Here is a 16,869-nt window from a genome sequence, read left to right on the forward strand (position 1 = left end):
TTAGTCAGTACTCTCAGATTTGATCACAATTCTAAAGCAGTATAAAGAGCAATAGAAAGCAGTGGGCTTCTTGAGAAGACCAGGTTTATACAACTAATTAGTAGTTTGTAAATAGTACTTACATCAGGCATTGCAGGCTCTGGGCCTCCTGTAAGATTTGGAAGGCAAAAACCAGAAATCATTAGAACCATACATACTCACTACTGCAACACTTGTCTAAAGGCAGAAAGTCTGAGCTTCAGACTAATTTTTGTTTCCTTAGTAAGCCATGCTTGCACATTTTGCCCTACAGAACTTACTTGAGGTCAGAACTCATCAGGTCCTTTCAACTAATGTGCGCCGTTGTTTAAAAGCTTTACATGCTTACAAGTGCCATCAGCAATTGCTTGAATTAGCAGTACATCTCCCACTGTGGCAATACAGAGATTCTTTGCTACACCTCTCTTATTATTATTGTGAAAGCCAACTGTTTAGCATGACCAATACCCAGAACACTGCTCCAGGGCAGAGCTGCTACTCACCCATTGCCCTTGATGTGAATTAAGAGCAATAGACATCCACAAGCAACTTCTCTACCACAAAACCATGTATTTCCCCTTTCCTACTCCCAAAAGCACACTTCAATTTGGTGATCCTGTCACCATTCACCACAAACCTTATGCTATTTGAGGCTATCATGCTTGGTCTTAGCTTGTGCCAAGATGATTATTGGAGAGAGATGTGTTATGCTAATATATCAAAAGTTGAGAAAATGTGGAGAAGCACAGATTTAAGTATAATTCTTTCCTAAGCATCATCACTATTTTTGTTTGTTGCTAGTGTACTTGTTACTTAGCTGTCCAAATTTCAGTTTAAAACAAAAATCCATAAAAGCAACAAGTTGCAACAGTTTTCTGAAGTATGACCACATGAAGTGGAGAAAAGGTCAAATTTAGGATACGAAAGAGATCTAATAGTCACAGACTAGTGTACAATCTATATATGCACAATTTTGTCTTCATTATCAGATTGCAACAGCTACAGTGACAACAGGACAAACAGACTTGATCTCCTGCAGTTATGCCAGGAGATGCTAAGGGTAGGTGCTGCCTATGCCTATCTTTGCTCCCCTCTTCTCTCATCCCTGTAAGCTTATGCTGGCCTGTATGGGTTTGAAAAGAAGAATCTTCTGTATCACTGTAAAGCTAGTGTCAAAAGTTTAAAATGAACAAAACTGTACTGAACGTACACTCTAGAAATACACCCTTCTCCTCCCCCTCAAGCACAAATGAAATACTTCAAATATTGCTATAAAATTTATTGAAATAAAAACCAAACTTCATAGCCAGCCTTTAAAAAAAACCCCAAACAAAAAAACCAGCAAAACAACCAACAACGATATTGCAGATACAACGCATCAGAAGTATTTAAAAATATTTAAAAGCAAACAGAACCACAAACACAGATTTATGCTGTGGCACTTCACGTATCACTTCTGGAAAAAAAAGAAGCCATCACCACTGAAGGCAAAGTCCTGGCCGCACTAAAAATCACTGGCAAAATTCACACTGAACTTCCAGTGGGCCAGGATTTCACTCTTTCAGGCTACAGTAAAACAGCAAGGCATACATTGTCTGAAGACAGCATTAGGCATACAACATTAGTGGAAGTATGTGAGTTGTGACATGCAAAACACCAAAAAGCAACCTACAAAACCAAAATTGAGTGCCTCATTTTTTGCCTTTAAAAGCTAGCATATTCAATTCAAAATTTATATTGGTCTTCTTGGGATCTTGTGACATGACCACATAGTGGAAAGCCAGCAGCTGTCTTTTTTCACCATTTTAGATGAAAGCACAGCGCTGCAACTCAAGATAAACTCAAATCCAGAGTTAAGTATTTTATCAACAGCTCTTTGAGATTTGTGCTAAGCCTCTGCTGGAATATTCAACGTTATTCTTGTTTTGTAGGTAGTAGCAAACCTGAACAGAGAGTGCTATCCTTACTCCTACCCAGTGGAAAAAAAAAAAAAAGTATGAACAACATAGAAGACTTAAACAGCTATAGATATAAGAGAACACACAAAGACCCATTACCACAAAGGTAGACCCATGAATTGTAAGAATAACCTGATGACCCTGGGAAAAGAAGGGAAATTAATTATGTTGCTTCATTGTAACTGCAACAAACAATGCTGAAGAAGTATAGTACCCAGCACCAGACCTGTTAGGAAGAGTGTGCAGCAGGAACAATTTCATGGAAGTACATGAAACGTTAGCTCTTTGGTTTACCTTGTTCAAAAAATTGTGACCGTCTTTTTAAGTTTTTCAAAGAAATAGGTTCAGATGCTATTTGAAAAATACAAAGAGTACAAACAAGTCAATGAGGCGCTGTCGTCTATCACCATTGGATAAGAAACTTCTGTTGTTAAACCTCCAATCTACAGCACATCACTTCAGAAAAATGAAAAGACCCTGAAACTCAAAGGAAATTTCATCTTTTGTAATAACAAATACAGTTTTTAGTAGGTTACATCATATACTGATTAGTATTTCACTTTATCACTAACAATGTCCAACTATAACAACAGTACAAGTGTCAAACTCGGACTCAGATTCTCCTTGTCTAATTCAAGCCTCCTCAACTGAGATGACAAATAATTGGATTGAGGAGTCTAATCACCATTTAAGGTCATCAGAAAGGCATCTCCAGAGGGCAACTGATCTTTTGGGGAAACTCTTTTATAAATCACCATGTGCTTTCAAATACCAAGTTCCCATTTAAGGATTATTGTTTCATTAGGAAATGTACATACCTGGTTTCTCTCACTGTCAACAAGTAAGGCTATAACTGTTCAGAGCATCATAAGTAATTATTATTCATACCCGAATCAACAATATTGTTCTCCATGAATAAAAGTAAAATAATAAACATAAAACAACCATTACCCCCAAAACTTGACAACTGAAATAGAGGAAAAAACCCAAGAAGTTGAAGACTCTTTACACTCTTCCTGGGCAATGAAATAAATCAATACTCAGTCTCCACACAGTGCAGTAGCAATTACAGTAAGCTGTGTGTCTTCTCCTTCTCTTTCACCCCTACCACACAGTAAATTTACAACCACTAATGCAGACACTGGGGGGTTTGTCACCACCTAGCATGTCACGGAAGCAAACTACACCCAGTTTGGATGCAACTAGATCTCTGTGATACCTGTCTAGTTTTCAGTTCATTAAGGTCTCGCTGCGCCCACTGCATAAAGCTTGCGATGATTACAGGTTTAGTGTTCGTGCTTGTTCCAAACCCACACAATTAGTGGATGAAAATCAACAGTGTTTTACCTCTTTGTTCGTTAGAGCCAAGATCTCCTTGCATTCCATTTATCAATTTTGTTTCTGTATCCTGAAAATATAAGAAATATAGGTCTTAGTTCATTAGATTTGTGGAAGTTTATCCAATTATATGTCATCCCTGACAGGAACTGTATATCATGAAACACTTCAGAACACTTTCCACAGAAATACAAAACTATCTAAAATTTCCTGAGTGTATTGTATGATAGAACAACTGCAGGCATTTGAAGGGATCAATAACCAGTTGTGAATTGGTGACTGAAATAAAACCTGTTAGTTTGAAAAAAAATGCCAGAAGCCCAAGATCTTCCTACTTCAGCTCCTTGGCAGGTAGGGTGCTATTTGCAAGTAATTTGGAAGCATATATGCTTGTTCTTTTGTTCTTTCGGACTGCAACTTTAATTAATAATGGAGGTAAAAGCCTCTTCTAAAGAATAAAGACTCTATACATTTTTGTTAAAATACAGTCTGCAAATATTTTAATACTTATCACTTAGCAGTGTCCACTCTTGAACGGACAGTAGCAAGTCTTTAAAACATCTTATTTACCTTAATAAGTACATAGCTACATCTCTGTATTTGCAGTATCCTCTATGTTCCTTAAGCAATACAAGTAAAAATAAGATTTGCAAGGTCTTTTCTCCATCCTCCCCCTATCAAGGCATTAAATTTTTACTTTCTTCCTCCCCCCAGATCCCATGACCCTTCAAAAACATACTCACAGAACTTCGAAGGCTGGTGGAGAAATCTCTTTTTGTTGATATGGTGGAAACACTTGAAACGTGTTCTCCAGAAGTTGCATCAATCCATTTATTTTCGGATGTACCTATAATGTTGGTAGCCATACTGGTGAGATTGAGGATTTTATGCCTTACATGTGGCAGGGAAGGCTGGTCTTTGCCCCAGTCTTTTTGGTATGTGGAGGATCAAGAAATTAATGTAGACAGTAATGTCAAAGAACAGAACAAGAGTTAATGAGAAAACATTAAAATAACACAAATAAAACACATAACAGAAGAGGGAGAGACACAAATCAGGTGGAATTTGTGAAGACAGGAAAAAGGGCTTTTATGAGCAGACCGCCTTCCCCAAAAATGCAAGTGTTAGTCATAAGCCAGGTAAAAGTTTACCAGATGTTTTGCTAACATGGTCTTATAGCAGCTTAACATTACAGAGTAATTAGTATTCATTGGAATCTATTTCATTAGCATTAGTAAGGATCAAGAAAATTCTCTGAGCTTTACTCACAGAAGGTACAGTTTGACTCATACACTATCCAGGGAAGTGTCATTTTCACAGCTGTGCTCCTCAGGAAACACACAGAGGGCAAAAAAAAGGCAGTCTAAACTGAACTAGTGAAACTGATGAGGTGAAGATAAATCATTACCCGCACTCAAACTCCATAATTTCTCCCAACTCCCTAAAATTTATTCAATGAGAAGTTCTCCACTAATTTCACTCTTTATTTGTGCTAGACCCTGTATAAGTTGTGATTTGTTTTCTGCCTCTTCCCCACACCACTATTTTTTCCCCCCACTTGCTGGAAACTTATTCTACCTAGCTTCCCACTAAAAGAATGTTTTTTCTTTATAATGTGAGAGAAGTCATTGGTCACACTTACAACTCTGGAAAAATTCTTCTGGGACTTCAAAAGAGTATCCTGACCATACCCATGGCAAGTCTAGAGATGCTAGAAGGGCTTCGGTCAGGATGGAAACCCTCACTAGTGAGAATGACTAGTACCATTCTGAAGGGATTACAGCATCACAATATTTGAGTCAATGGTCAAAATCATAGCACAGAGGTGCTACATCACCCACAAGCTCATACGCCACCCAAAACACTTCCTGAAAAAAGGGACACAAGATCCTCCTCCCCTGATGAAAAGAGGAGCTGCTGAAGGAGAGAGGCTCTAAAAATTAATATCCACTAGAGACCAGTCCCTCTTCGTTTTTGTGGCATGGCAGGAAAGGAAATGTTATATTCCCTTGTGTGGTGGTTGCACACTTTTTTACTTGTGCAGCCTCTCGGAAACAGGACAGAGCACAAGAGAGGTCAGTAGTTCAATGCTTTGTAGATTTGCTTGTCAAGACATTTCTAATGCACAAGTAGTTAAAAAAAAAGCCAAGTTGTGTTAAAATGCAACAAACATGCTAGCAAACTACTTTAGCTTAGATATGTATTAAGTTGTGTTAAAATGCAACAAACATGCTAGCAAACTACTTTAGCTTAGATATGTATTACTACTGTAAGGGTAATAAGGACTCAGCTGTCAGGTACAGCAGAGACAAAGCTTATTTGCCTTACAGAGCATACTGTATCTGCCCAACAAAACAACTCACCATTCTTTCCATATCGTCTGACATCCATGACCAGGTTTCCAGTTTCTAGTGCTCGGCTGATGGCTTCTTCCCACTGACTATAGTCCATACGTGAAACCTTTGTGCCATTGATAGCAATGATCTCATCATCTACATGCAGCTGACAAAGTGCTGCAGGGCTACCTGTAGAAAACAGAAGAAACATAAATTTATGTCTCCATTCACAATTATTTTTTTACCACAATTATGATTAATTTTTTTTTCCCCCCAAAGAAATGTTTCTTGGTGGATATTCCCAAAGTCTTTAAAAACTCTACTGCACCATGAATGTAAACTCAGTATCAAAGTAGTGTTTCAATTTGAAACTTATGAAAATTACAAAGGACATCAGTCTTTTGGACTTGCAAGTGCTCACATACTGGCTAGCCCATTTACTAAACAGCTTCTGGGCCCATCCCTGCCTTGACTAACTCACCTTTATCATCTGGGAGAGAGATAGAGCAAGAGACAGAGTGGCAGAGTGTCTGTAGCCAACAATTAACTGAAATTCAGCCAATGTTTGGGTAATCCTCTTATTTGCACCAAAAAACCCAGCCTCCACCTCCTTAATTCCAATAGAAGCTGCCTTTCTCATATTCTTATTTAGATTTTCTGGGCTCTACTGACAAGGACACGCTGCTTTATTACTTTCGCTAAAATAGTTTGTTAGCTCCGAATTGACTGGTAATTGGACTCAATATATTGCTGGGTGCTGTCCCATTAGAATTCTCTGGATTCTACTTTGTCAATTAAAAGCAAATTTTATTGCAGCTTGGACTTTGAATTCTACTGATACTTTGCAAAACAGGCTGCACTTTATATTCTTTCATCTACCACTAAACACTGGCAGGCGATCCCACTAGCCTAAGGACAGAGAACATATGGGACCAGTTAATAAACTTGTTTCTGTTTAATTCAGAAAATGGATGAGCTGAGACACTCAGTCTTCCCTAAGTTAGATTTTATTAATTACATCTGAATGGTTCTTCCATTAACAATTATTTCCTTAGCACAATAGAAAATGGAAAAGCTAAGTGAAAATGTGGTTAAAGACTGCACAATAAATCCTCATGTTAATAAAATAAAACAAATCTTAATTACATGATAGGAATGTTTTCCAAAGTAAGTAGTGAAATCCACACATCTTGTTTAAAATATACCAAAACCAATGTTAATTACATTATCAGAAACACATGTGGACAAGCATGACAGAAGAGTTTAGACACTGTATGCTTCATTCTGACCTTCTTCTGACACACTAGTAAAATGCTGCTGGAAGTCTGGATCACCCACTAAGGGATTCAGATAGCTTTTAATATTCCTGGCACCTGAAGAAGTTAAGAAATTAAGAAATACTATGCTTCGTAATACTGCACCGACCAGTGATCCATCATAGTTCACAAAAAACACCCACCACTAACTTCTATGTTGGAAAAGCATAGCTCCATATTATGTTTTTCTGCATTCTTCTTATAGACTAAAAATTCCATTAGCAGCTATCAGCAAAATTTTCAAAATATACTAGTTACTTTTAAACAATATTATAGAAGAAAATGTAGAGTTTTCATTTGGAGGAAGAAAACACAGGCAACACTTAAACTGGAAAAAAGTGCATCTCCTTAGAGCCAAGATGTTAAAGAATGAATAGATTGTCAAATCTATTAACTGAAGGTACTTTTAAGGATACTATTGAAGATACTACCACTGAAGTTACTATCTTCAACAACATCATACAACATTTGAAACTAAATTCTGAAATCAGAATTTAATATCTTTAGTACCATATAGTTTGACCACATGTATACTGAAATTTATGCTCATGGTATAGAGAATGCTTTGGGCTCAAGGAGAGTCATCAGAACTGATTATTTCTCTGTTGTGACAGAACAAGCCCTAAGAAAGAAAAAAGTTGATGTTCGTTTTACTCAGATAATTTGACTGGGATGAGACCCAGCTCAGAGGTAAGAACAATATACCTCAGTTCAGTTACATGAGGGAAAAAGTGGGTTACCAATTTAGGTTTCACGAAAGGAAGGGAACTTAAGATTGCACGGTTCCTCCTATAATATCATCAGAAAAACAAATCCAGACCATATCCCAACCATACAGGTTTGAATGAATAGCAGCAGTCTCTAGACTGCATGTGTAGACCTACCACAGACAGGACAACTCACATCACTCAATTTTTAGCACATAACTTTGTCAGCTGCTCTTCCTCTACTGCCTCTAACAGTCTGAGAATAGAAGGGCTTCTCAAGAGTGCAAACCAGAGCTCCTATACTGGGCTTCTGCTCTGATTCACCTCCAGAGAAGCCTACAGAGATTAGCTGGCAATTCAGGTGCTGAGAATTGTATTGTACCAGTTGTCTTTCTCTGTCCAGCTCCTCCAAGACTATAGAATTTATTTGTAATTTCTTTATACCCCTGTAGATGATTTAGGTTACATTACATAAAACATGTATTTCTGTTTTCCATAAGTTTCCCTGAAGATAAAAGATTTTTCTTTCTTACTAACCCCCAATGAAAACAAAACCAAACAAATACTCATTTTCCATACGTATTTAGTTATCTCTAACCTAGCTCCATCTGTTGTTATTACAACAGATAAATACTAGATCAATCACACAAAAACCCCTAAAACTTAAAGGAAGTGGGTCAAATTTACTTTGTCCTACATGCCTGTAAGCATTTAACCACAGAGCTGTGCACTTCTACATCAACACCATCTCAAAAAAATGATTGCAAATAGGGTGGGTGAAAGGGAAAGGACTGAAACAATAATGATTATACAGCAGTGGGGAAGCTGGCAGAACAGTGTTGAGATTAATAGCTTCAAGGCTTTCAGTTTACCTATTTTTGCCATAAAGGTTGAAAATTCCAGTAAAAATGAGCATTATCTTCTTTTATACATAGTAAATGGGCCTCAACAAAACATGTGTTACAAGCTTAACTCTTATAAGTGTTCTCAAAAAGCTTAATAAGAAGTTAATTTTGCTTGCCAAGTAGTTTTCTTAACTATTTTCTGAAGGAAAAGCATACGTAGAATACAGAATCATTTGTAAGTGGCAGAAAGATAAATGCAAGTTATCACCTGAAGAAAATCATCTAGCTAGTTAGGATGACAGGTATGTCAAGATAATCAGAGAAAGTCTTCCTGAAAGCTATATTTCTGGGCTCATGAAAGAGAAAAAGGTGACTGGGAACAGTTGGTATGGATTTGCCAAGCCTAAATCACGCTTGATCAACCTGGTTATCTTCAGTGATGAAATGACTAGTTCAGTGGATGAAGGGAGAGTGGTGGATACCATCCACCTTGTCTTTAATAAAAGCTTTTGACATGATCTTCCTCAGTATCCTGTTATCAAAGTTGGGATGGGCAGAACGACCTGGGTTGGGTGAAAAATTGGCTGGGCTGTCAGGCTCAATGGGTAGCAGTTAATGGATCACATTCATCCTGGAGGCTGCTTACAAATGGAGCTCCCCAGAGGTGTATCCTGGGACCTGTCCTCTCTAACATGTTCACCAATAACCAGGAAGAGGAGGACATGAAACACACCCTCACCAAGTTTGCAAACCATGCAAAAAGGGAGCTGGTAGCTGACATGCTGGAGGGCAGGGCTGCCATTCAGAGCAGGAACCTGACATTCAGCACAGGCAAATAGAGAGCCCTGCTCCTGAGATGGACTAACCCCAATGAGGGTACAGCTTGGGGGCTGACGGGCTGGAGAAGTCCTAGTGGACTCTTGGCTGAATATGAGGCAGCAGCAGGCCCTGGCAGTGATGGGACTATCAATACCCAGGGCCATATGAATCCCTGACCAGTATATAAAGGGAAGTGACCATCTCATTCACTCAACCACTCAGCACTTGTTATGCTACATCGACAATACTACATCCAGCTTTGGTGTCCCACTATAAAAGAGACAGCAATAAACTGGGACAAGTTCACAGGAGGCCATTGGGATTGTCAAGGCTGGAACACTTGCCCTATGAAGAACAAGGCTTGTTCAGCCTGGAGAAGAGAGGCCGCAGGGGGACCTAACAGCAGTACCCCCAACCCCAGTACCTACAGTAAGGTCACTGAGAAAGAAAAGCCTGCTCTTTATTGAAATTCATGACAGAAGAACACAGCACAGTGGTTATAAACTGTGCTGGTTTTGGCTCGGGTAGAGTTAATTTTCTTCATAGTAGCTGGCATGGGCTATGTTTTGGATTGGTGCTGGAAACAGTGTTGATAATACAGGGATGTTTTTGTTACTGCTGAGCAGTGCTTACACAGAGTCACGGCCTTTGCCGCTTACACCACCCCACCAGTGAGTAGGCTGGGGGTGCGCAAGAAGCTGGGAGGAGACACAGGTGGGACAGATGACTCCAACTGACCAAAGGGATATCCCACACCATATGACATCAGACTCAGCTTGTAAAGCTGGGGGAAGAAGGAGGAAGGGAGGGAAGTTCACAGTGATGGCGTTTGTCTTCCCAAGTAACCGTTATGCATGATGGAGCCCTGCTTTCCTGGAGATGGCTGAACACCTGCCTGCCAATGGGAAGTAATGAATGAATTCCTTGTTTTGCTTTGCTTGTGTGCGCAGTTTTTGCTTTACCTGTTAAACTGTCTTTATCTCAACACACGAGTTTTCTCACTTTCACCCTTTCAATTCTCTCCCCCATCCCACTGGGGGGAGTGAGTAAGCAGCTGTGTGGGGCTTAGTCAAACCCCACAAAACTGAGACAAAGGATGGTCTGACTAGATATACAGGAAAAATTTTCTCTGCAAGGGTAATTATCCATTGGAGCACACTGCCTAGAGAGGCTGTGCAGTCTCCATCCCTGGAAGGTTTCAGACCCACTTGGGTAAGGCCTTAGGCAACCTAGTCTGAATTAAGCCTTGATATTTTTTTGAGCAGGGGTTTGCTCTAGGTGAACTTCCAAGGTCCCTTCCAAAGCCCCTACCAAGATGCAGTCCATGCTCCATTCAACATTTATACTTTGTGCCCTCCTTGCGAGAATGCTAATAATGCATAACCAAGATAACAGCCACAAGACCTTCATCTTCTCCTTGCCTACAGAGCTGGGGATAAAGCTCATTTGGACCTCTGTGAATGACCAGCAGGAACATTCACTACCCTCACATTTCTCAGTCACATCTGGCAGCACAAAGAAACAGTCCTCTGCCTCCCCAAATAACAAAATTAAACCGTAAGTCTAACAGCAGGGAAAGTAAATGGAAAGTTATTCTTCATGTAAGGTGATTATTAATGGTTACAATCTAATTATGAGAAGTACCCAGCTATAGTAAAGAGAGGTCTAAAAATTGACTTTGAAATGAAAAGGAAAAAAAAATAAAGGCTGTTCAGTAAGTACTGTTAAATGGTATTTTTTCCCTCCCTGGAAAGCATAATGAAGGGCTAACTAAACCAGATGTTTCTAGATATTTCTCCTTTCTCAGGATGATCTTGTGTTAGCTGGAAGAAAGAGCACAATTAAATATCCTGAAGTATTACTGGAAATGGGAAAGATCACAGTTCAGAAAACAAGCCTTACACGCGATTTCCTTGGGTTTTTGTTGTGTTTTGTTGTGTTTTATTAATTAAAAAAACTGAGATTGTTCTCTGCAGAAGACTACAAAGCTTAGAAATAAACTTTATGTACACTTCATTTCAAGACAAAAATTATTGTTTTTCCTCAGTATTAACACCTCTGAAAAAAACTGCACTGGAAATCAATTTAGAAGTTGCAACTGCTAAAAAATATTAACTGTCTCTAAAATTCAACATAACTAAGAAAAGCAAAATGAAAATAAATATATTAACTTCTAAGTTTCCTCCACATATGTTTACAAACCAAACGAAATTAAACATTTTAAACTTAGCTGAAAAGAACAATCTGGATATTAAAAGACTGTATGTGCCCCTTATTACTGTTCTGTAAGGGGCTTGGTGAATATTTGAATGATCACATTTATGCCTTTTCAGTTGTTATAGAAATGGCCTCGATTAGGAAAATGCATTTTTTGGTATTTCTAAATTCAACCCATTTCAAGAGATGAGGTTTCACAGAAATAAATTAGCAAACTAAATATTGATTTTTTCAAAGCTCCACCTGAGTTTTTTAAATAATTGCAACATTCTTAACAGCAAATGCCTTAATTAAGAAGCCTCTAACTAAACACAAGAACAACAAATTATACAGTTAGTACACATTTACCTTCTTCAACTGTCTGTACAAAGGCCCCTGAAGAACTCCAATTTGTTGTAAACCCAAAGCTGCGACTGTGGCCAGGTCTCTGGTTTATACTGATTCTCATTTCACTGTACTGTTCCTGAAAAATAAAACATGACACTGCAGTATCTGGTATCACAGGAATCTAAATGAGGGAAAGTTTATCCTCTAAATAAGTGAGGCTGCTCACAGTGTGCACTTTAATCATCTATTATTAGCATCATAGACAAAGGAAACAGCATTGAAGGCAGTTAAGTAACTAACCTGGTTTTTATTCAAACAGGTACGTTTTCAGTTTACATTTGTATTTTCTGTACACATATATTTAGCTGTGCATTTATCTTATTTTAAATGTTTCCTAACATGATGCTACAAAATACAACAAATTTGAGGAAACTTAAACCCTAAATGAGTCTTTATAGATAGTCTTGTCAATTTGTAGAATGCGCTGCCTCCTGAGAAAGCATCAGCCAAATAGAGATGTGAAAAAGCTAGAAAACAGTAATCCATCATATTAGTTTCTTGCGCATCCTACCGTAGCCATCATCAGTTTCCTTTAAGCTCAATGCTGCAACTGGATTTACCTGGGTGAACAATCATCTTTTTAATTTTGGAGGCCTTAGATAATAAAACTAACCCCAGAATTAGCTAGAACCCAGATCTTCCATTCTAGTGGACTTTCAAAATGCTTTCAAAATCTGAATGAAAACCCACCATTACTATTTTAAACTGCAGAAATATTTGATTGGGAAAACATTCTGGAACACATGCTTTCAATCCCACAATATATTAGGAACATGTGTTGCATACATTAACATTTTAATATGGACTCATTAAAAACCAATTAAAATGCCCAAATGCATGTTTTTCACTTCATTATTGTGGAACTGGCATTGCTATAAAAGGGAAAAAAATAATGTTTTAAACTTTTTCTGTCAAACACTGTTAAAATAGATATATTCCAGCAATGCATGCATGAAGGAGATCCCACATGCTTATATGCATGCATTAAATATACACCTATAATTGCCTAGTGAACCAGCCTTCCTGAAGGGTGGGATTCATTTTCCCTAACTTAAAATATTTAAAAGTCTAGGTATCTAAGCCAATTCCCCAAAGCTTCTATGCTGGCAGGAGACAACAGGCAGCTAGCTGCAGGGAGCACTGCACAGAGCTGGGTGCAGAAGAGAACAAGGTTGCAAGGCAACGTCCTGAGGTTTTGCGTTGTGTTACAGGAATGTTCCCAGCAAAACACTCTCAGTAACAGCCCAGGGTAGAAATTAAGTCCTTTCCTCAAAATATGGCTAGTAGCTTGCAATGCTCCCATACAGAAACAGACTTCTTTTTCTATTAAACCCAAGTCCTTAGGTGAGTAACAGTACATTAAATAGACAGGTTAGCACACTGGGCTAGAACACATATAAAGCTTTTTCCCTGGAAATTACTGTTGTTATTTTTATTTCCACCATCTCAACCTGGCTCTTCTTCAAACCTACCTCTTGTCAGAGGAGTAATGCAACTTTGTACACTGAACTTCATCATTTGAACAGGTCATCTCCAAAACATTTAGTACTCCACAAACCTGGTGTTATTGCCCTGATGACTAGTGAACTATATCAATCTCTCAACTCTGGCAATGATTTACAAACATGCCAAATGGAACTTGCATTCCTTAAGTTATAGCTTGTTGGAGGCACAACACAAGCTTTTTTTAAAAATTTTTTTTAAAAAATTTGATTTAAAACCCCCACATTACTCATTTGCAGGAAGGACAATTTATAATCTTGTGACTAATGTCAGGAAAAAAAAATATGGATCTAGTACATTTTGTTCTTATTTGGCTTAAAGTAATACAAAAAACCCATATCTAACCTATGTTTTCACTGATTAGAACAGCAATTCCTCTCCCTGTTTTTACTACAACACAGGAAAAAAAAAAATCATAATCTTTTTCCTTACACAACAATCAAAGCTTCAAAAAATTATGATAATTTAATTGCAATGGCCAAGAGGTGTCAGGAGTATTAAACTGAAATGTGTTCCTTTTCCACAAGTGATTAGGAAGAAGAATGATTCAAAGTGACTGAATTTATAAAAAGCTGGTGTGGGAAGTGATTCCATAAATCAGCATCCAAGGTCTTACGATCCTCACCCAAGCAACTGGCACAACTAACTTACAGCAGCACCAGGAATGCAAAGAATTCATCTCTAATCTGTCAAGGGGTATGAACCACCTCATTAGATATTACAGAAAGGTATCAACAATTAAAGCTATTGCTTTTTTTAGGGCATTTTTCATATGTGAAACATACGATCAGTTGGAGGAAACAGCACTTGAAGATACATATTCCAAAAAACACTGAAAGACCCAACTTTTGGATATGCACATACACAGAGATGGTGATTTGCTTTAAAATTCATTAAAGTGAACATTAATTAGGTTAATTTCAAGTAAATTACTATTTAAAAAAAAGGGGGGGGCTCAAGCCACAACAGATGGAAAAAAGGTTAGTATGATACTTACGTGTAAGGCTGGCCTTTGAAAAGCTGATCTTTATTTTCCACCACCAGTTTAAAAGTGCAAATGAATGCTACAGCAGCTCAGATCATTCATCTAACTGACATACCTGATTGTGCACATGATGTGCTAATTTAGAGAATAACAAAAACTTTGCAAAAATCAAACAACATTTAGAACATCTATTTTGAATTAGAATGAGAAATAAAATTAAGCACAGGACATATAAAGGGTATGGTAAAAATGCAGCAAAAGAACCAATCATTTTCTTCCCAAATATTCTCTTTCCCTTGAATTAAATCAAAGGAAATAGTAGTTCTCTGAGCTGTTCTCTTACTACCAAAAAATACTTCCATTAGATGTAGTTTTATTTATTTTTTCTTTTACTCTGCTGTAACATTCAGTTACACTAAGTAATCACATTATTTCCACACTTACCAGGGATTTTGAATCCTCAGGCTCTGGCAGACTCACATTTTCTGCAGAAGATGCAAGTGAAAGAGAATCAGAAGGAGAGCAATACTCTGGTTTAAGAATACTGCTGCCAATATCTTGGTCTTGGGATTTTACAGGTAATGCCAAACTAGAAGGAGGTGTTGACTGAACACTTTCTTTTTCCTCCTCCTCACCTCTGCTTCTGAATGCACTAGCGGAGAGAGGGTGTGCGGAGTCTGGTTGTGAAAATGAACTGCTAGTGAACAAAGTTTGAATTCTTTTAGCTTTTTCTACTTCTCCGTTGTATTTCTGGGCATCATCCATCTAGGACAAAAAAAAGACAGTTTGGTAAATATGTGCTTTAAAAAAAAGTCTCTAATCTTTCAGCAATCTAAGTATTTAATAAAAAACCCTCTCCTTTTCATGCAAATTCTGATTACTGTACCCATTACTAATTACCCACTTTAAAGAAGAGCAACATATCTTTTTCTCTTGAAGTGCTTGCAGACTAAATAGCCCAGACTTTTTAAGATAAACTTGCTAAAGTCATCTACTTAGAATGATCTGCATTCTTACTTTTTTTTTTTTTTAAATTGAGACAAATAGGGATTTAGGAGAAAGCTATGAAAATCAACATAGTGATTGGGGTGGGGAATCAATTTCTGTGTTTCAGTGCTTTACTGAGCATTACTGAGCAGGCAAATTTTAGGCTAGCATAAGATTTCAATTTCAACAAAGCAGAGCAGAGCAAACAACCTGAAAAATTTGTCTTTAGCACTTAATTATGTTAACTTAGCTTCAGACAATTACATTTGACGAAGGCAGGTTTTTTGATAAGGAATACTAAGGCGACTTACTACAAGTAATAAAATGTATTTGGTAGAATAATCTTTTATCAGCCTTATTTCTAGGAGTGTGTTTAAGTACAGAAACACGAGTAAACATCTAAAGCCACGACAGACTTGCCTGCTCTATTAACACAGCTTTCAAACAGCATACAATTTTTAAAGAAACAACAAATGTTAAAACTCTACTGTTCCCCTAGATATCAAAGACGCCAACATTTACAAACTTCAGTAATGAAGCGGAATTTTACCGTGAATGACCGTGGAAGTGATGAGATTCCTCTTGACTGGACACCAAAAGGTCTTGGTGTAACCACAGATGTTAACCTAGAGGTATCAGTTTTCTGGTAACTTCTCGGGAGAGAAGCTGAAACCTGAGCTGACCCACTTTGAGCATTCATCGAGTAGCGGGTAGACAAAAGAGCTGAGCTCTGCTCCTCTGCCAGGCTCTTTGGCGGAGTGTGAGCTTCATGAGCGGCCGAGGTCTCCAGCAGGTTCTCCTTGCGCAGTTGTGCAGCATACACATTTTTGCTGTCCTTAGTGCTGTAGGAGGTATCTTCTTCCAAAAGGTAATCTTTTGCTGCTGACCGTGTGGAAGGTGCTGCTTCTTCACTAAACACATCATCATTCAGTGAATATGTCCATCTGTGTTCATGTTTTCGCTGCCGATAGGAGTCTTGGTCTCTGTTCTCCCTATAGGGACAGAGCTTGTTAAAATACCAAAATGACCTGACAAACAGTTGGGCTCCAAGTCTTTCGACTACTGGATGTTCAATGCAGAGCATAAATCATGAAACACATCTCCAGTAAATGAAAATGAATGGCACCATTTAAAAATATTAGTATTTTAATATATTTTTAAAACTACCTTCTCTCCCGTTCCAACACTGCCATAACACACAGGCATACTACTGTCACATTATCAGGTTGTCACTATGACAGAAATCTCTCTGCCAAGAAAATTATATAGCTATTCAAGCTACATATCCTCAGAAATTCAGATTTTATTAAGGAAAGAATGGGAAGAAGGTAGTCCCATAACACTACCTGAACTGTATAGCTCTGTTATATATCTCCTCTCTATGAAAATGCTATACTAAACTTTAGATAACAAAATAAGATGCTTTTCTGAAGCTCAGGTTATTTATTTTTTT

The 16,869-nt window shown here is 38.0% G+C and overlaps 1 protein-coding gene across 8 annotated transcripts in view; it reads right to left on the reverse strand.

Moving 5' to 3' along the window:
• LMO7 (LIM domain 7) overlaps window positions 1-16,869 on the reverse strand; it is a 132,938-nt gene that overhangs the window by 17,529 nt on the left and 98,540 nt on the right. For 3 of the 8 annotated variants that reach the window (XM_074815512.1, XM_074815509.1, XM_074815511.1), the window contains 8 exons: window positions 15,967-16,408; window positions 14,874-15,194; window positions 11,903-12,017; window positions 5,678-5,839; window positions 4,058-4,242; window positions 3,324-3,384; window positions 2,271-2,327; window positions 123-148 (listed from right to left, as the gene is read on the reverse strand). In XM_074815512.1, coding sequence (XP_074671613.1) covers window positions 123-148; window positions 2,271-2,327; window positions 3,324-3,384; window positions 4,058-4,242; window positions 5,678-5,839; window positions 11,903-12,017; window positions 14,874-15,194; window positions 15,967-16,408 — 1,369 coding nt within the window. Of the gene's footprint in view, window positions 1-122; window positions 149-2,075; window positions 2,118-2,270; window positions 2,328-3,323; window positions 3,385-4,057; window positions 4,243-5,677; window positions 5,840-11,902; window positions 12,018-14,873; window positions 15,195-15,966; window positions 16,409-16,869 lie in introns of all 8 variants that reach the window. The other 5 variants (XM_074815517.1, XM_074815514.1, XM_074815516.1 and 2 more) reach the window with 4 other exon arrangements.

This window comes from Strix aluco, chromosome 2 (assembly GCF_031877795.1).
Source record: "Strix aluco isolate bStrAlu1 chromosome 2, bStrAlu1.hap1, whole genome shotgun sequence".
NCBI classification, from domain to species: Eukaryota; Metazoa; Chordata; class Aves; order Strigiformes; family Strigidae; genus Strix; species Strix aluco.